Here is a 21,414-nt window from a genome sequence, read left to right as displayed (position 1 = left end):
TTCCGCTAATACAATATATAAGTAACCATAATGATGGGAGGATGAGATTGGACACTAAAAACTTAATCAAGATATGGATTAGTTAAAGATGGTGAAAGGTCTCCTGTAGTAGGCCAGTTTTTTTATCAAGGATAGCTATACACGTATAGGCCTAAGCCGTACCAAATCACAAGTGTGATACTATTCCGTTTGCCATTGATACGGATAAAGTGCTTCTGTCATGGCAGACATAGTAAGCAAAACTAACATCACTGAGTAATAAAAGGTCAGTCGACATTTTTTCTCAGCAAAACAGTGTTTAGACCAGGCATGAGCAAACTACAGCCCGGGTGAGGGCACATTTAGCCTGTAAAATGTTTTAATCCAGCCTGCTAGTACATTTGCCACACCCCATTATTGTGTCAACAGATCACAAGAAATGGCTTCTATGGTAACTCACCATGTTCCGCATCCTTCTAACCCTGTTATTATTAATTCAGTACTCTACCATTCCTAGTTGGTTAGCTGGGAGTAAATACTCATTGAAAAGTTTATTGGAAATACAAAAAGTAAATTGTTCTTAAGCCATGTGCAATTAGCTCAATCAGTTAATCAGATCTTTAGAACCAAATCTCGGTCACTTTTCGATACAAGGTTATTTGGCTGAATCCATAACAATTAGGCTCTTAGTCTGTTTCCTGTCATGCTCCGACACTGTCGTTAAAATTGGTAGTAGCAGTAAAAGTTTAATTAGCCTTATATGTTACATGTTTGTGCTGTTATGGAGTGTACACAAGCGATTTACAAGTGTGCGTTCTCAAAGGAAACGATTCACACATATTATATATAACACACTACACAGACTGGGCTTACTGCCACTGTCGAGTTCTTAGACTGGTCTTTGTAGATTTTTGGCATTGGTGAAACAAATTGACTCAAAGGAGCTGGAGAAGTACATCTGCTACATCTCCTACCATTTTTTTTAAAATGGCGGGAAGGGAAAGATGGCGATATTCTGACAGATAACAGAACTTTCAGTGCTTTAAAATAAAAATCATTATTCAAAAATAATTTTATTAATTTAATTTTCAGTATTTTACCACCGTTTTTCAATAAATAGTCAAATACTGTGGGATGTCAATGACAGATACTCTGTCGTGTTGCTTTTCTTTGTTTTCATGTGAAGCTTGATTTCTTCACATACTATATGTACTTTTTTCGCCGGCGAGATCGGATTACCGAAACATTCCATTATCTGCTTTAGGTCCGGCCTCTCTGTCAAATTTTAGATCCCATTATGGCCTACAAATCAAAAAGTTTGCCCACAATGGTTTAGACTAGTAACAGCAAAAAGACAAAGGGTCTGAAGGTGAATTGCAGCTTGTGAAGACAATTAAATTGTCAAGTGAATAAAAGGAGTTTGATTGTGGTGAAACTACCTTTAATAAGCACATTTATTCTGTTGGTCTGGAAAAAAGAATTATGTTGTACAGCCTCATTCGGATTGCTAACATATTAGAGTGAAAAATAGATGTCTAAAGTAGTGATTATTACAAATACTTTCGAATGTAAACAAGATGCCTATTGAGAAGTACAAACAGAATTAAAACTTCTGTCTTGTCATGACATCAACTGGGGAGCTTACAGCTACTTGTATAGTGATGCGCATGTAATAAAACAAGTGGACAATAAGTATGACACTGAGCTTCCACCTTTGTCATCGCAGAGCAAAATCCTTGAAATGAAAATAGTGGCCCTGAAAAGGGCCAAGGTGGTTGGTGGGACTACTAACACTTAGAAGTCGATTTTTACTGGTGAGTTCAGTAGCCCAAGAGGGTAACTGTCGTCCCCGATAGGGTCTACCGGCGGGTGAACTATCTTGGGCTCCACTTCATGCCATAGAGTAGGGCTAGCGTTACGGCCTGGCCTCCAGTACGGCCGCCGGTCTTGTCGTGGCCTTGTGTAGCGTTGCTCTCAGTGATGGCGACGGGGTAAACACGCTATTGGTTTCTGAGCTTCAGCTGGGTAGACTGTGTTCTCCGGCGCTCAGCAGAGGTGTGCGCTTGCAGGAGAGGCTGGGTCGTGAACACTTCATCACAGGAAAAGCAGCGGTGTCTGTGTACACAAGCATGCCTCTGTAGGTCACGCTCCTTGTTACAAAAAAAGTCGTAAAAAGTATACGAGTGCTTCATGCTTGTAAAAGCGAATGAAATGTCAATCAGTGTGTACCAGTATTTAAAGACTGCCAGCATGCATAAGAGAGTTGGTGACGTATTTTCCAAGCCTATAATCCGGCAGCTTCAAATTGCTGACTCAATGGATCTATATTACGTTGGCGCAATTCAGTCAAATTTGAATAGTACAGACACGCAAGCAGGATTCCTCCGCAAACCGAACTGGTCATACAGGCCCGACTAAATCGTGTCTGGGTACATGGGGCTGGGTGTATTGAAACCACTCAAGCAGCCCCAGGAGTGGTAGTGGCTAGCTCGTTGCACCGCCCTAATGGGCAGCTCTTACTCATACGGGTGATGAACTATAGCGATCATCCAGTGACCATTCCTCTGGGCAAACGGATTGCGGTTTGTACAGCAGTACAAGCAATAGAAAGCCTAGACATGGCCACCCCAGCCATACCAGACAAAAACTGGGAGGATATCGTCTGCAGATGGTGTGAAGGTCTGGATCAAGAAGGATCCGTAAAAGCAAGGAATCTGCTCAGCAAACATCACGCAGTATTTAGCAGAGAGAAATTTGATCTGGGTCGAACAGATGTTGTACAACATGACATAAATCTCAACACTGGAGCTAGGCCGATCAAACAAAGACCGTATAGACATGGGCCCGTGCAAGAGGAAGAGATTGAAAAGCAAGTCGAAGAACTAAAAGCACATGGCCTGGTCAAGGAAGGTCATGGTGCATGGAGCTCTCCCGTGGTGCCGGTAAAAAAAAAGAAATGGCAGTTGGCGTTTTTGCGTCGACTATCGTAAGCTAAATGAGGTCACACAAAAAGATGCTTACCCCCTCCCGCGTATAGACGACAGTCTGGATGCTCTTGGCGGGAGCCGCTTGTTTAGCACTTTGGACTTGACATCCGGATATTGGCAGGTGGGGCTAGCTAAGGGAGCTCGAGAGAAGGCAGCCTTCGCCACACGTTCTGGTTTGTGGGAATGGCAAGTCCTCCCCTTTGGTCTAACCTCAGCTCCATCGACATTGGAAAGACTAATGGAACGAGTACTGCGAGGGCTACACTGGCGAACTCTGCTTATATATCTGGATGATATAATCGTGTTTTCCAAAGATTTGGACAGCCATCTCAGTAGGTTGGAAGAAGTATTCACCCGACTGAAGGCTGCGGGGCTGAAATTGAAGCCAAGCAAATGTACGCTTTTTGCAAAACAAGTAAACTACCTGGGACATGTTGACAGTGCAGATGGGGTGGCAACAGACCAAGAGAAGGTTGCAGCTGTTAGAAATTGGCCAGTACCGCAGCACAAGACTGATGTGCGGGCTTTCCTGGGAACTTGCGGGTACTATCGTCGGTTTATTGCCGGGTTCTCCGAACTCCAAAGGCCACTCAGTCAACTTTGTAAACGGGAGGCAAAGTTCCGTTGGGATGAAAATTGTCAAAGAGCATTTGATATACTCAAAGAGAAGCTGACATCAGCTCCTATTTTAGCTTACCCAGATTACACTTTGCCCTTCATTTTGGACACAGATGCCAGTCAGGTGGGAACTGCAGCTGTTCTCTCCCAAAAGCAAAAGGAAGGTGAGAAGGTTGTCGCCTACTACTCCAAAATGTTTTCCCCGGAAGAAATGAACTATTGTGTCACCCGCAAGGAGCTTCTGGCCATAGTCAAGGCAGTAAACCATTTCCGGCCACAACTATACGGCAGGAAGTTTGAGGTACGGACGGACCATGCCTCACTTCTCTGGCTTTTACGAACCTCTGTTCCAACTGGTCAACTTGCACGTTGGATGGAAACACTGTCAGAATTCGACTTTACATTGGCTCATCGTTCCGGTCGCAAGCACAACAACGCTGATGGATTGAGTCGACAAGAGTGTCAAGACTGCAAGCAATGTGCTAGGTTGACAGGGGAGATTAAGTTGAGTGCCTTAGACAACCCAGAGATTCAAGAGTCAAAAATAACCTCTGAACAATTGGCTGACCCACACATTGGACCAGTCCTACAGGCCGTGAAATCAGCAGGTGCTATTGATGAAAAGCATGCATCGGCAGAAACTCTCAAATTGTGGTCAAGAAAAGAATTTTTGGAGATAGGCCCAAACGGGGCTCTCCGGATCCAATTGCCAGATGGGCGCCACAGAAGTTACCAAACTGTGTGCCCTCAGGAACGGCGGTTGCCAATCATGACTGAAAATCATAACCAGGCACACCTGGGAGTCAACAAAACCCTACTAGCTATTCGTCGACAATGGTATTGGCCTGGTATGACTGGAGACATCCGAAGATTCGTGGCGGCATGTACAGCGTGTCAACAAGCCAAGGTAGCTCGCCATCGCCACTTCCACCCCAAGAATCATCTAACGGCAGGCCGGCCTTGGCAAGTGGTTGCTGTAGATTTGTGCGGACCGCTCCCTGAGACAGAAGCGGGAAATACGCAAATATTAGTGCTGGCAGACCATTTTACCAGATAGTATGATGCCATTCCGATTGAAGATGGCAAAGCTTCCACCGTGGATAAAATACTGGATGAGCGGGTGTTCTCATATTTCGGCATTCCTAAAACATTACACAGCGACCAGGGTGCGCAATTTCAGTCCCAGCTGCTAGCGGAATGCTGCAAGCTCTGGAACTGTAAGAAAACCAAGACGGCACCCTATCACCCACAAGGGAACTCGGTGGTAGAAAGATTAAACCGAACGGTAGGGAATTCCCTGCGTGCCCTATTGCGTGATTCAGAGCATCGAGAATGGGATGAGCTTTTGCCACAAATTATGAGAACCCTACGTGCCACGCCCCACCGGATGACAGAAGAAACACCTAATTATTTGATGCTCGGAAGAGAAACGCGACTACCACCTGATCTACTCCATGAAGGACGGGAGGAATCCGTGCTGCAGGAAGATTATGCCCAGCAACTCCAGGAGCGTTTACAAATAGCTGGAGAAAAACTACGATGGGAACAGCTAATACCTCGAGTCTCAGATAGTGAAGAACCATCAAAATATATGGTTGGGGATAAGGTGTGGTTGAAATCCTTCTATAAACCTACTGGGAGGGGCCACAAACTTCAGCCCAAATACATTGGTCCATATCACATTACGGCAGTGCTTCCATATCAGAGTTACGAAATGAGCCGAAATGGCAAGCTATCCGTTCAACACGAAGGACGTATCCGGCTATGGCAGGGAGGGGAACAATCGCAAATGGAGGAAACTCCAGCTCAATCAGATACAAATGAAGACACCCAAGAAAGCCATGACATAGGCCGCCAGGTCGCAAGTGCCGTTCAGAGACAGCAGGTGTGGAAGTCACCCCGAGGAAAGAGGAAGTCTCATCGACCCAGATACCTAGATGAGTTCCACTTGGACCTGTGTAAGGCTCAGGAGATGTTTCTGGTTGACAAAGAAGTAGCTATTTTGGGACAGAATTCAGTTCTTGTCGGGGGTAATGAAGTAAACGCTCGTAGCCAGATGAACAACACTCTTGTACAAGGTGGTGGCCCTGAAAAGGGCCCTTTGGGAGAAAATCAGCTCGGAACTATAGGCTATAGTCCGAGTCGATTACGAGGGTCAGGTCAGATCGCGAAGACTACTCGCTTTGGAGGAGCATTCTGTGCGGTAGAGCGCCGTGGTTGCGGCTGATGTGTGTTAGAACTAGCTTACGGTATTTATGGGTAATAGGCGGGCGTATCGGAGAGAGGACTTGTAAAGCGGAGGTAATAGACACTCGTTTTGTTTGTTTTGCGCTAACTTTTGTGGTAAGATTTGACTGGATCTTATCGTTTTGCTGTCTTATCCATGTGTGTAACCAATTACAGTCAGTGAAATTGACCTATATTATTTTAACCAATTATCTTAGTTTTTGCCATTTTTGTGTGTATATAAGAACACGCAATCGTGTTGTTAGAGCGGTCTGCTCGTGTTGTGCTTTGTGCTGATATTTGTGAATAAACTTTTACACTTTCTCAAAGTGTGTTAATTGATTCATAGCAGACTATCTAGTAGGGAGCACTAGCTTTATTTGTTCTGTCTTCTCCTCATAAGCCGTGGCTTAAGACTGCGTTTCATAGCTGCAGCCACACAAGGCTTCGAGGGACGACAGACAGATTTGGCGAGTCTGTAACGCTGTGCGTAGGCACGTGGTATTAGACAGTGAACCACAGCTGCACCCACGCTAGTGCACCACCTCAGCCAGACAAGTGTTCTGCCAACTAATAGGAACTAGACGTGTAATGATAGTTGGATAATTTCATGCCTGAAGCCGGGTAACCCTAACTTCCAAGAGTTTTGTTCAGTGAGTTACAGTGTTGGGGTATACCGGTAACCAGGTTACGAGGCCAGTATTCGGTCTGATCCTACGAGGCCAGTATTCGGTCTGATCCTATGAGGCCAGTATTCGGTCTGATCCTACGAGGCCAGTATTCGGTCTGATCCTACGAGGCCAGTATTCGGTCTGATCCTACGAGGCCAGTATTCGGTCTGATCCTACGAGGCCAGTATTCGGCCTGATCCTACGAGGCCAGTATTCGGTCTGATCCTACGAGGCCAGTATTCGGTCTGATCCTACGAGGCCAGTCTTCGGTCTAATCCTACGAGGCCAGTATTCGGTCTGATTCTACGGGCCTGTGTTCGGTCCAAATTCGTCAGGGCCAGTCTTCGGTCCAGCTTAGTCAGACTTAGGGTAGCTCCCGTATAATCTCGACGGTCGGGTGTGGCATCATTAGCGAGTACTACTTTAAGTGTATAAAATTCTTGTCACTGTTTCTGACTTTAGCAATGTGATATTAGCCAGCGTATCATAGCTGCATTCACTATAAGTGCTATTGACCGAACATCAAGAATTATTGCGATTGTCTTACTAGGGTGTAAAAGTTGGGAAAAAGCACCATCGAGTCTGTTTATCGGCTCGCCCTTGAGTATGTTTATCCGGCTCACCCTCGAGTCTGTTTATCGGCTCACTCAGGAGTCTGTTTATCGACTCACTCTTGAGTCTGTTTATCGGCTCACCCATGAGTTTATTTATCGGCTCACCCACGAGCTTGTTTATCGGCTCGCCCTTGAGTATGTTTATCGGCTAACCCAGGAGTTTGTTTATCGGCTCGCCTACGAGTCTATTTATCAGCGCACCGTCGAGTCTGTTTATCGGCTCACCCTCGAGTCTGTTTATTAGCTCACCCACGAGCCTATTTATATGCTCACCATCGAGTCTGTTTATCGGCTCACACTTGAGTCTGTTTATCGGCTCACTCTTGAGTCTGTTTATCGGCTCACTCTCGAGTCTGTTTATCGGCTCACCCACGAGTACGTTTATTGACTCATCATCGAGTCTGCATGAAGTCTCTCTTGAGTTGAGTCGTATATCCTTGTCTAGTAAAATTTGCTTCAAGCAATCATTTTCCAAACAAAGGACAGAATTAGCCTAGCATGGAGCTGCTTGCAGTATGGGGCTACTCAAATATGATAACTCTCATCGAGAGTATCTAAAAATTCCAAAAAGGGGCATAAGCTAGCATAATAAAATAGTAAATTTTTCCTATTCAACAATATGCTTTTATAATATTTTATATGCATGTCTTTTTTCCTTTAAACGTCCCATTATTTTTACCTCAACCATCGTTAATGCTTTTCTAGTGTACCGGTAATCGTTATTATTTTCTCAGTGTCGTATATAACTTCGGTTAAGTTGCCAGTATGCTTACAATATACAAACTTACAGCTAAATGTTATGTTACACCAGCGATAATAGACTATTAGCTCTAGAACACCTTTTGGTAAACTACTCAGGTAATGAGATGGGTGGGTTTTATGCATAAATTCATTACACGCATTAAACCTTAGGGTTTGTGGACAAGCCATTTACATTGTCCATACTAATACAACGCGACTACGTGACTTGTGCTAGTCTCTATCACAAAGCGAGTCGCTATTTCCTAATGCTAACCAAATAACAACATTTGGCGAAAACCAAATGAAAACACCAATTAAAACATGCCGTATGCAACATTTAGGAGGCGACAGTTGCGCTTGATTGGTTCTCGACTCACATTAAGTGTTACAATTGGTTAATACAATGACCTGATGATATGACCTTGGTCCCGCAAATGTGGCATATGATCGTTCCGTTCCTTACTAGAATTTATTAGTCGTAAGTGTTCGCATTTGTAGTTTTTTTCTCTACTAACACACCGATTAATTCTTTCAAGTAATTAGTACAAGAAAGTTTTGGCTTCAAGTATTTAAACATGTTTTCAAGGTTGGTTATTTGTAAAGGGGATGCTGGGCTGAAAGAAAAAGTGTGTTCCTACATAAGTCAAAACTTCCAGGGATCAGCCTTGCTGGTTTAGTAAAAAATTAAAGAATGCATTGAAAAAACAGAAGCAGTTGTATTCAACTATGAAAATTTTTCTCATTTGCTATAATAGCAGCAGATTCCACATAGTTAGGAAGCTTGACAAACATCTTATAAAACAAGCCAAAAAAGTCATCTTTCTGTAAAGCTTTATAAACTACTCCTCTCAGGTGATATCAAACCTTTTTACAGATATATCAGAAAAATAAGGCAAATGGCAGTGATGTTATCTCAGACTTGTCTTTTAATGGGGAAATAGCAAAATTGCCTAAAGAAAAAGCTTCCGTGTTTAATGATTTTTTCCAGTCCGTTTTTGTAACTGATGATGGATCAAAACTCACGGAGGATTTGCTTCTTTCACCTCAGACCCGTCTAACCTAATAGTTGACTCTGATGGAGGGCATTAACACATCTAAATCATGTTGTCTTGATAACATCACTGGTGTACTTCTAAAAACTGTTTCTTTGTGTATTACTCATACATTAACAGAAATATTTAAATATACTCTTAGTACAGGCGTACTAACAAAAACATGGAAAATGGTTCGAGTAAAACCTATTTACAAAGGAGATAGCAGATGCCAGCCAAACAACTACAGACCTGTTTCTCTTACCTACATAACTTGTAAACTTCTAGAGCATATTTTAGCAAAACATTCATTCTTTTTTATCAAAATGACATCTTAACCGAATCTCAACATGATTTTAGAAGTGATCGGCCATGTGAGACACAACTACTTTATACGTTTAAAATGATCTAGCTGTAGGGCCTAAATCTAGAACACGGATTAATTACAGATTTAATAATTTTGGATTTTTCCAAGACAGTCGATTCAGTGAGCAACCGAAAGCTCTTATTTAAATTGGCTAAGATCAGAGTAAGCCCTGCAATTGTAAATTGGGTGAAAACTTTCCTTGTGATCGAAAACGGGCAGTTGTAGTCGATAGCCAGGAGTCATCATGTTGTGAAGTCTTGTCAAGGGTACCACAGGGTTCTGTGTTAGGACCCTTGTTATTTTTAATTTACATAAACGATCTACCTTCAGGTATTACATTTAAATGTGGACTATTTGCAGATGATGCTTTGCTTTATAATAGTCGAAAAAAAAGTAACAGGCTACAAATTGACCTTACTAAACTTGGGCTTTGGGCCCAAACTAGAGCTTTGTGCCAAAACATGGCAACTATCTTTTAATGCTAAAAGGTGCACACTACTTTCAGTGGGGTAAATGGACTCACAACGAAGGTTATTTCTTAGTGGAGAGCAGCTCCAGAATGTCAATTCTGTAGTCAAATTCTCATCCCTACTTAGGTATTGAGTTGGGTAATAATCTCAAATAGGAACAACATATTAATAACGTTTCTTCCAAAAGCTTTTAGACTTCATGGAATGCTTAAAAGAGTTTCAAAAGATGCAGACATCAAAACTAGAAAAGTAGCTTACGAGACTCTTTTTTGACCAATTTTTAAATACGGGTGTCAGGTTTGAGATCCATACCTGAAAAATGACATGTAAAGTTAGAAAAAATTCAAAATTCAGCTCTTCGTTTTATTCTTTGTTTGAAAAACACAGTTAATTTTACTAAGCTGTGAGCTGACACAAATTTTCCTTCATTGTCGAAGACAAGATCAAAGGCTAAATTTCTTTGTAAAGGTGAAAGCAAACAATGTCATAGAAGACTCGTTTGATTTTTTTTAAACGCTCACTCAATACAAGTCAAAAAAGGCCTTGTTTGTGCCAACATTAAAAACCACTGCATTATTGAAGTCTTTCTGGCCAAGAACAACCAGATACATTTGCGACAAACCAAGTAGAGTTGTAGATGAATGAGGTACTTGCAGGTGTATTTTGTTTATTTTCTGCACTGTCTTTTAATCTAAACTGCAAAATATTACTAGCATAAATACTAATTAGTACTAAATTATCATGGTGGACAAAATATATGTATATATATGTATAGTTATGTAGTACGTGTTAAAACCGTATTTTAAAAGAAAAAAACATACATCGTTATCACCATGATGGACAAAGTACATGCATATATCGTTACGTATTAGAAATATTAAAAATAAATATAACCACTAACAAAAATAAAATTAAAACATTGTGCAGAATTTTTGCAAAGAGTTCCCACGCTGCGGCCTCATTTTGAGGATTTTAGTGGGAAAATTTCTGATTTAATCTGATCTGGTTAGCCTCATTCACAGTCCTCTCCATAGGTGGTCGATAGTATTATACTAGAATGTTAAACGGGAGTCATCCCTGCAGCGATAATGCGCTATGATCTAGTAACTGAGCGAATGAAATAGATTATTTGGGAATTTATTGTGAGATTTTAATTGATGTTCCTGCGATGCTGTTGAGTAACATAACTTATTTACCAATTGACTCCTGACTTCTCTGACATCTGTCATCCCACTATATTTTGCAGCTCTGCTTTAAGATTTTTTGATGCCACGGTACAATTTTGATTTTTTGGTTGCAGAATTTAGCATATACAAGTAAACATAACAGATCAAGTTATTATTGGTTCGAGTCTAAAATCTTTCTGCATGTTAAGTTTTCATTTGTACTCTGACTGAAGCTAAGAATATGGTCAAGCTAAGAATGTATATATTTTGTTCTCGTATACCCAAGTTATCATAGTGTCTGCTAGGTGATGATTTACGTTCAGAGATCCGTGACTCTAGAATATTTAGAATATAGTTGATAATGCTGATTTAGAGGTGACAAGCATTTCTTAAAAAAAATAAATTGCAAGTTATTATCAAGCAATAATAATCTATAAATCTATGAAAACACTACCAACCGCTGCTGGTTTAATTTCCTTGTAAAAAAAAGTTGTCAAAACCCATTCTTAACATATGTCAATAAGTGTAGATTGAAGATAGTGTAGATAAATCTAGCCTACTGATTGTCTACATCGGTGAGTAGTTTTAAAGTGCGAAGATTCTGTTGTTACTGCAAGGTTCTGAAATTCTACTTATTGTCACCTTCTCCTTGACAGGATCGTGAAATTTTGAGGCTGATTGAGATTTTAAAATTTCTTTGGTACAAACTGGAGATTTTTATTCATCAATTCAAAAGTATTTCTATCTTTTGTTTTATTCTATCAGATAAAAACATTATTTATGTTATCACATTTTCTGCAGTTATTATGAGTTTTGCAATGCTTGACTGTTAGTTTGTCGGCTATGTTACTTAATCAATTGCGTTAGGCATTAGTTTGATCTGATCTTTTCTGCTGAAACATCTACTGTAGCATTTTTTTCAAGTTTGGTTGAAAAGTCTTGCTGCCTATTGGTATTTCCTTTTTTCTAGCAAATTCCTTCTATAAATAGGCATAGAGTCCCTAATAACTGTCCTATAATTGTTTTATATTAGAACCTAGCAATAACTGTTCTCCTTTAGCGAATCTCCATTTGCTTCACAGGCCTTCAACATGTAGTCTACTATGAAAATACCTCTCTTCTAAAATGTCTTGACTATTAACACGGTTAACAGTATTGCTTTGTCTATACATGTATTTTGTTTTATCTGTTTTTTATTTTGTATTTTAGTGTAATTTATAATCGTATGGTCAGTTTTTTGGGTAGTAGCTTTAGAACGGTTATACTCCAAAGAGTAATTATGTCACCACCTCGCCATTCATTCACTATACTTCATTACCTTGACAGTATTTTCGTTCATGGTATGGGCATTGGTTTATAGCTGTTTTCGATATTATTTTTATAGACTGTTCACCTGATATGTGAGCTTGTGAACATAATGATTAAAAAGTGACATTTATGGTCCTTAAATTCATTTCTCAATTTTATTTTGCAAGAAAGGCAACAGAAATTTGTTTTAAAAGTGTGTTTGTTAGCTTCAGCAAATCTTATTAGAAGTTGAGCTAAGATTTGTTTTCAATTCTTTTTTCCTTTACTCTCCATAAACACATGCAGTGTAGCCATAGGTCTCAAATCAGATATTATTTCGGTCTGTTGACAGTGTTTAGTTAAAGGTTGACTTGCAACAAAATTCACAATACAGTTATTTGGTATCAAAAGATTCATCATGTCTTACGCTGCTGTGTTGTAGACGCCAAATATGTGGAAATGTGATTACAAGCCCTTAAAAGCTCAAAAACGAAAAGCCGCCGTAGATTGGAATCAGTTTATTTCTCTGACGTTGTCATTACATTTGGTTATTGTTTTGTCACGTGATGTTCTCACATGAATTGAAAGGCCAATAAAAGGCTCAATATAAAACTTCTTGTTGCACTAGTTCTCGTTGCACTAGACAATGATATATACTCCTTCGAGGTAAGGTTAAAAAGTTTAACGATTTTTTACAGTAAGTTATAAGATATCAGTGCTAAAAGTGACAGCATTACAATAACGATAAAATAGACGCGTAAAAGCAATAGACATGGTTTTATTGAATGCTTGAAGTATATTTGTGAAAATATTTCGATGAATGAGGTTGCATAAAACTGTAAACAGAAACCATCTCCTACAACTACGTCACATTTGAACCGTTTTGGAAAGAGAATCCAAACTACGGTGGTCTCGAGTGGCTGCGATCAACTTTTCGTTTTTTTAGCTTTAAGAGCTTGTAATCACATTTCCACATATTTTGCACCTACAACACAACTAGTAAGACATGGTGAATCTTTTGATACCAAATAACTGTAATGTGAATTTTGTTCACAAGTCAACCTTTAAGCAATGTAGAGTGAAATATAGAAATACTACATAGATGGGAGGATGGGTGAAATGTGCTTGAATAAGTTGCATGTAAGGACAACGTCATGTTTGTTAGTTCAAGTGAACATTGAAAATTTACTGGTTCAAGTGTCATATTAAATTTGGTTAAGTCAACGAACATTAGAATGCAAATATTACTGACAACTTGTAATTGTAGAGCTAAATTTAGGACAGACCAACCTCTAATTAAAATCTATAGGAGGTGAGCATGCTAGAGATGATGCCATGTAATTCTTTCTATATAAATGCGCAGCATCGGAGATACACTTGATGGATTAGTTTTAGACACTCTAAAAGAAAAAAGCCACTAAGGTTCCCACAGCCTGCTCGTTATTTTAATTGAGTGAACTCAATGAGAACTATCCGCAAATAGAGCTAACCTCCAATTTTTCTTTAGGGTACAAGTTATGTCCAAATAATTTTCTAATCTGCTTTATGCCAAAAATTATGATTTCAGAATCTCATAAGCGTTTGCGATCAGTCGTAGAGATTTTTTGTTACGATTTCTATTTTAATGGTCTTGTGATGCCTAATGGCTCCGCTGTTACTAATAGGAGAGCTGTTTGTTTTTGTCTTAATAGAATAAGCAGTATATAATGCATTCTTTCACTAGTGGCAATTGTTCAACTAGGTTTGAACCTCAGGATTCTTTCCCCGGTTGGAACAAAAAGTATACAATATATCAATTTGTTATTCAAATGTGTGTTTAAAGTTGCTTTCTCCTTTCTGTGGCGTAAATGGATTTTGGAGTTGTGTTCGCAAAATCAAGTGATAGTAACTCCACTGAATCAGACTTAGTTTGACGCGGTAAACTAAATGTTTCTTATAGGTTTTATAGTGGCAAATAGTTATACATGAAAGTAATTATGTTGAGATTTATCGACTTTAATTGCATAAGAATAAACATAAATTATAATATGTCTCATGCGATAACTGATTCACTTGAAACAAAAATATGTTTTGCAGAAAAACTACTACATCAAAGATCTACCTTAAGTTCACCATTGAATACATTTTTACCGTTGAAGATATGCTATTGTTGATTATAGTTGTAGGTAATACTTCCTGGGCAGTGTCTTGTCCTTTTTTGTGACATATTTTGGAACACTGGAAACTATCTTTAGAACAAAATATTAGAATTAAGCTGATACTGTCTAGGTACATCACTATTGGCTGGCATGTGCTCGATTATTTCCCAATGCAACTTTGATAGTAACCAATGTTCTGTTCTTAATGTTGTACTACTCTGTGTTGAGCAGGTAGTCCATTTTTCATTAAACTTTAAGCATTTGTCTTATTGAAGAACAGCGACAGTTCATTGCACATAGATGCAACATAGAATACAACTTCACTAAAAGCAGCTGTTGGTCTATGAGAATGCTTTTCCAAATTACTTTTTTGCTGTTCATCATGATGAATTTTCATAGACTAGCTCTTTGTACATAACAGCTCTAAAAATAAACTCCCGAATACATCCTTGACTGATGTAGCTGCGCACAATACGAAAAGTGTTGATCTGCTCTTATGCTAAGCGTGCAATATATTACAACATGTCAATAATAGACAAGTTTGCAATTCCACGCTATTAGTTACTACTTCCACAAATTGGGTAGGTAGTCCAGTTTCTAACAAGTCCAATATCTCACTTTCATTTTGGGTGTTTAGTTTAGTATCACCCCTAAGAAGTTTTTTTTTAAATATACAGTATATGTTTCATTGTGTAACTAATCATTTTCGCAGTGGTTCGATTTTGAATATTCCCACATGCCGAGAAATATGCCATCACTCGATAACAAGTATTTGAAAACAGTAGAAATATTTCTAGCATCATTAATTGAAACATTAACAATTTATTTACATGTAATTATACAAAACATATACATCTTTAGCAATGAGGTACCAAGTATCCAAGTACACCAAATCATCATTGGTGAGGAAGCTTACAGTATGTTGTACAGCACATCAGTATAATGTAATACATGTTTTTGTCATGAAAATATTTTATAAAATCCCTAAATTGACGTAAAATAATGTAAATAAAAGCAAAAAAGTAATTCAATTGCCAGAAACTAGAGTTCTGGAAGCCTAGCTACTATATTTCTTAGACACCAACCACAGCAGCGAAGGTTGGTCTGGGATCACATCCAAAAAGCTACCGAAGCCCACAATCTGTTGACTATTTTTGTACAGAAGCCTTGAGCCTTCCCTTTTTATTAATGTTACGATACAACAGGGGCTACTTTTTGTATTTCATTGTACTGCCAAGCCAATAATGATCATTTACCAGCTTTAATATCAGCTATTTGCTAAAAATATTTCATTCTGAAGATAGGATGTTTAGAACAGTTACAGATATTGTACAGTCATTGCCGGAAAAAGTAATTGATAATGGGTTCAACTACTGAGTTATCAAATGGAGTCATGCGCTCCTTCTAACTGCAAAATTTCAAATAAGACTGGGAATGATTTATGGTCAGCAGCATAACAGTTGTAATAAATAATTCAGGTGGGACTCGCTGGAAAGATTTTTGCTTAGAATCAGATGACATAGATGCAGCTGCTTTTACAAATATGTACAAGTGGTGAGTTGTTTGACAGTATTAACGCTAGCATTAGGATTTCTCTCTTTCATCAGAAAGCCTGTAGCAGGCATGTAGATTTTCAACATAAGTTGATACACAGCTTTCTCAACGCCAATCTATGTTCTTTTGCATTCAGTGGGGGATGCGATTGGCCTTGGTGCATGTGATCGAGCATTCTTGAGTTTTCAATCAGATGAGTCTCTAAGCGGCTGGCTCTCTTAGGAGTCAGACCGAGTTTTGTAACCCAAAGCTTTTGCAATATAGCAAATTTCAAGGAGCATACCGTATGGGAAGTTTGGATGAAATCAAGCAAAATGTAGAAATACATAGTGTTTGCACAGATTAACACACATACACAATGACAAAGTGGGATTTATTGATATAGATTCATGAGCCAAACTGCAACTTGGCCATTTATAAGGCTTTTGTATCTGCAATATTTAATAGTGTGTACATTGGTGCAGAACTCTAAGGATGACATGTCTTTCTACATAATAAGCGCGTCTAAGGTACAATGATAAAGTGGGATATATTAACACGAAATCATTTGTTTTAGCAGTATTTTAGGCAGTACATATTTAAAGGCAGTATTTTGAGGATGTTGATTGGCAGATTTCACTGCTCAGGCTTGAAACAACTTTCGTCAGGTTTTAGCCATGACCATATGTCCATTTCAGTAGCCAGTATAACAGCACATAGTCAAATCATTCAGGAAGGTTTATAGCAAGATATTTGCTATTCAAATGTTCAACATTCAAAAGGCCATTTTACAAGCTTTTTTATAGCGGGTGTATGATGCATGTGACACGGTTTTCCAAGATGATGATCGCATGCACTTGTCAGTAACCAATAACAATAATATTAATAAACAAAGTATGCATGTACACAATATTACATAAAATACACAGTGCACTTATTATTCTAGTAATGTTCTAATAATGCATTGCAGAAGTTCAAATGTGTTTCCTACAATAATTTTTGTAATCAGATAGCTAAATCCTTAGTTTCAATATCTTCCAAAGTTTTCTATGTATTTGGTGATACACTAGCGTTGGTGATACACTAGAGTTGGCCTAGACAGAAACTGAACTCTAAGATCAAATGAGGAGATAATTTATTTTCATTATCATGTTTGGCAAGTGTGATCTTACACCGTTGTGAACGATTGCTTTCTTGTCTTAATAATGACTGTTTCTATTACTTATTTAATGCTAAGCATTTTTAATTTGTATGTCTTCCATTTTTTTAAAAATCGAAGAGTAGAACATATTTCTAATTGAAAGATTTCAATTATTTGCTTACCATATTTATTGTCATGCTGATATTATGCTATTAATTATTTAAATTATAAACGCTCTTTCATTGGGTGCATTAACGAAAGTATTTAAATATTTTCATCAGATTTATCACGCCTGAAATAATATTGCAAAGCAACAAATTGTGATTAGCTCAATTACAAATAGCTATAGATCAACATGTTCAAATTATCTCCATCCATGGTGCAGTTACTATGGTATAAATAGCAACTATTTTAAGCAAATTCAAATGGTCAAATGTCTCTTGCTTTGATGATGGTTTGTGGTGTTTATCAATTAGTAGATCTAAGCTGCTTATCTGGGATTATGTTTTTGTTAGTTATTGGTGGCAGGTAGCACCATGACTCGCTGTCATTCTTATTATAATCTTTAGCGTTACATTGTTAACAAATGCTAGTTATTTGTAGATGTTATATTGTCCATAGAGAAATGGTAGATCTCATGCTTTATTAAAGTGATGAGAGTCGAACTACAAGCTAACTACCTAGTCTTCTTAGGTTGAGAACTCAGGTAAGAAAATGAGCAGTACATTTAAGATTATCTGACTAATATGTAACTATATTCATTTGAGACAATAATTTATTGTCTATCATTAGTGCTTTGTAATTGTGAGTTTTATGTGTAAAAGTCCTTACACAAATTATACTAATCCGTTTCTGTAAGTTTGGCTCACCATGCTTGCAGGAAAGTTAAAATATACCGAGACACTTTAATCTATAAATAATTTCTGTTTTAGCATAGCCCTTCATCATGTGGAGTGGTACATCTCTTGATGACCAAGAGACAACTTCCAGTTCATCTTCTAGTCAAGGTGATTATTGTCTGTGTTGTCAGCAATAGTGGGACTTAAATTGGGGACCTTTCGAAGTACCCTTTTGGCTTTTCGCTAAATCGTTTCTAAAGTAGCATTTTACTGTTTGTTTATATAGGATCTTGTTCTTCTGATGGAGAATCAGAGAAAAGTACTCTCAGTTCTGATGCAGAATTTGAAGAATCTGGTGGGTGCTTGGAGTTGAATGGAGATGCTAAGAAATTGAATAATGCTACAGAACATTCTAAACTATCCACTGCAATTGGTGAGGGCACAAATAACAACTCATCACATGCAGATTCTCAAACTTTTCATTGTGAAGTATGCAACAAGTTTTTCAAAAGCAAAAAAGTTTTGCTTAGGCATCAACAGATCCACACTGGGGAGAAGCCATATCATTGCACTGTGTGTGAGGCAAAGTTTACTCGAAATGAGACTCTGAAAGCTCATATGCTCATCCACAAGGGAATAAAACCATTTCACTGTGATCGTTGCGACTATAAGAGTCGATGCCAGAAAAGTGTTATTTTGCATCAAAAGATACATGCGCGAGGAACTGTTTATCGCTGCAGTGAATGTGAGTTCTCAAGTATTGTTAGATCAGACATGATTAGCCATCTCATTGGCTCACATAGTACTGGCAGAGGCATTATTTGTCATCTTTGCCTTTTTGGGTTCTCTAGTAAACCTAGTCTCGCATTTCATATGGAAAAGATCCATCCGGAGATTGCAAATGTCTGCCAGACATGCAACTATCGCTTTGCTAGCAAGTCAGCTCTTCAACGTCATATGTTGACACACACTGATATCAGGGCTTTCAAGTGTGAAAAGTGTGATAAAGAGTTTCGACGTGTCAGTACTTTGCGGGACCATATGAAGCTTCATGAAGAGACAGAAGCTTTGTCTTGTCAGCTTTGTGAATTCACCTGTCGATCTCAAAAATCTATGAATCACCATATGGCATCTGTTCATCGTACAAAGACATATAAGTTCAAATGTTCAGCCTGTGAGTTTAGCACCACATCAGGCCGTGAAGCTGTTGCAACACATATCACAGAAGCTCATGCCGATGCTGAAGATACTACAAGTGTCTTGGTTGTTGATGAAGCGGTAGAAAGTTTCAAGATACAATGTAAAGTGTGTGACAAAACTTTTTCCCATGGTGTTGGCTTAAAGCGGCATATGCTGTTGCACACTGGTGATTCACCTTCATTCACCTGTCCTACCTGTGATCGCTCCTTCAAAAGAAAATATAGTTTAAATGAGCATCTGAAGATTCACACTCCGACGACATACAAGTGTGAAAATTGCAGCTTTGAAACTAACCGGTCAACACTACTTAATAAACATGTTCAAAGTATGCATGGAAACATTGATTTTTGCTGCAGTCTCTGTGGTTTTACAGCCAAGATAAGAGATGATTTAACAATTCACATGTTTGAGAAGCATGAAACCAAAAAAGCCTTGTATTGTATGTATTGCTCGTTTGGCTTTGCTGATCGCACACAAGTTTGCGCGCACACAGAAGCCGAACATCCTGAGGTCAAGATATTTTCATGTGAAGAATGCGATGAAAGGTTTATTCGAAATTCAAGTTTCCGACGACATGTCAAAACACAGCATTCTGCTTTGCTTCCTTTTCAATGCTCTAGCTGTGAACGAGCCTTTAATAGATCGGACAAACTTAAAGCTCACATTAAGGTACACCATGCACGCGCAGAGCTTCTTCCACAGTCTGAACGGAATGTTCTAGATCCACCAAATTTGGTTCATAATCGAAACCAAACACAGGCAGAACTAATGGAATCTGGGAAAATTGGTGATCAAGAGATGAATCATAAAAGCCCCATGGGAAACCGTAACGATGGTCCTCCAGTTAATAGCATTCCTCAAACCATGACTTACTCTTGCTCCAAGTGTAGTGCAGATTTTGTCACTTCAGCTGCACTCACTACTCACCAACAGAACTGTAAGGCTCAAAATTCTATTCATCGATGCTTGCTCTGCAGCAAAACGTTTGAGCGCCGACCCTACTTACTTCGACACATGAGAAAGAAGCACAAGACTTCAATAAAAAATAGAGTGGACAACTTGGATGTCTCTGCACCAGGCTCTGTTGAATCAAAGACAAAGCCGTTTACTTGTCCACAATGTGGAGATAAATTTAGTAGAAACAGTGCTTTGCTACGGCATGCCAGATCAAAACATGCATCACGGAAACCATTCTCTTGTAATAAATGTGATAAAGAGTTCACACGAAATGAAGCTTTAACCAAACACATGCAGACTCATACGGAGGAAAAGAATGTAGGATCTAAAAGCAACGATAGTGAAACTAACTTTCCAATTGAAACCTCTGATAACGAAATAAAGACCGACAATGGCAGTTGGCCGCGTTCTGACAGGTCGGTGGATTTGGAGAATTCTGTTTAACAAACACTTGATTATTACTATTTTTTTTAAATAAATTAACATTTGTGTTGGTGCTGATAAAAATTCTCAACTGTTTTGTTCATATTTGTTTTTGTACTCATAGTATTCAAGCTCTTTGTTATAAGTGTCTGATCGGACTGAAAGGGTATACAGATTGCTAGTCATTTTTGGATATATAGTCGGCCAGTTGTATTAATAACGTTTTGCATTCATCTTTGAATTATAAAAATTATTCATTCTGGTAATGCATACTGTACATAATATTAAACAATATATATTTGGAAACCAATTAAACAACTTGTTTGCAGTTATAGCACGAGACTAACAAGCCTCGAATGAATTACAAAAACTAATTTGCCCTGCTTGCGTTTGCACTTTATTTTCTTAAGACCTCCAGACATAAAAAAGTGATTGATTTATCTTATGAGCAGACAACTCTTCGTAGGATTCACATTATTCAACTACTCTTAATCTACAATGGTATTGTTGTGGAGATCTATAAAATATACCCATTGTTAATTTAAAACTAATTATACTCAGAAACATTTGTAAAAATATTATTTTCAAGAAGCCAACTTAGTCTATCATGGAAACCTGATAGCTGTCTGCATCGTGATGCCATTTTTTATCATGGTTTATAATTCTGATTGCTAATCGATTTTTGTCACATTAGCTAACAATGCATGTAACATGTAGGACATTGGGTGAACTGTGGATTGTTCAACTATTGATGTTAACAAACAGTTTGCTTATATGGTTAGCCAAATTATGTACAACTGCAAAAACATTTTTAAATATTTCGGAGTTTCTTTTGGGCAGAATTATGAAGACATTTAGCTGCTGCATTTGGCATATATATGTAAACTAGCTGCATTACCCGTCAACGGGATCAGATTCTTGTACAGCAAGAGGTTTATTGAGAGTTGTCTTTCATACTGTAAAACAACGCCAACTATGCAGTTACATCTCCCTCTCTCCGTCTCTCCCCTCTCTCCCTTCTCTCTC

General features: G+C 38.6%; 1 protein-coding gene across 1 annotated transcript; it reads left to right on the top strand.

Annotated features, from left to right (window-relative positions):
* Positions 1-8,265: 8,265 nt before the first annotated feature.
* LOC137403933 (zinc finger protein 845-like) lies at positions 8,266-20,697 on the top strand. The gene is made up of 4 exons (XM_068090055.1): positions 8,266-8,314; positions 17,573-17,675; positions 17,902-17,976; positions 18,095-20,697. Exons 3-4 carry the CDS (start codon positions 17,916-17,918, stop codon positions 20,407-20,409), a joined length of 2,376 nt encoding a protein of 791 aa, XP_067946156.1. The 5' UTR covers positions 8,266-8,314; positions 17,573-17,675; positions 17,902-17,915; the 3' UTR covers positions 20,410-20,697.
* The last annotated feature ends 717 nt before the right edge of the window (positions 20,698-21,414 follow it).

The sequence above is a fragment of the Watersipora subatra genome, chromosome 9, assembly GCF_963576615.1.
Source record: "Watersipora subatra chromosome 9, tzWatSuba1.1, whole genome shotgun sequence".
Taxonomy (NCBI): Eukaryota; Metazoa; Bryozoa; class Gymnolaemata; order Cheilostomatida; family Watersiporidae; genus Watersipora; species Watersipora subatra.
The sequence above is the reverse complement of the archived record's forward strand: the minus strand, read 5'-3'. Positions and strand labels throughout refer to the sequence as shown.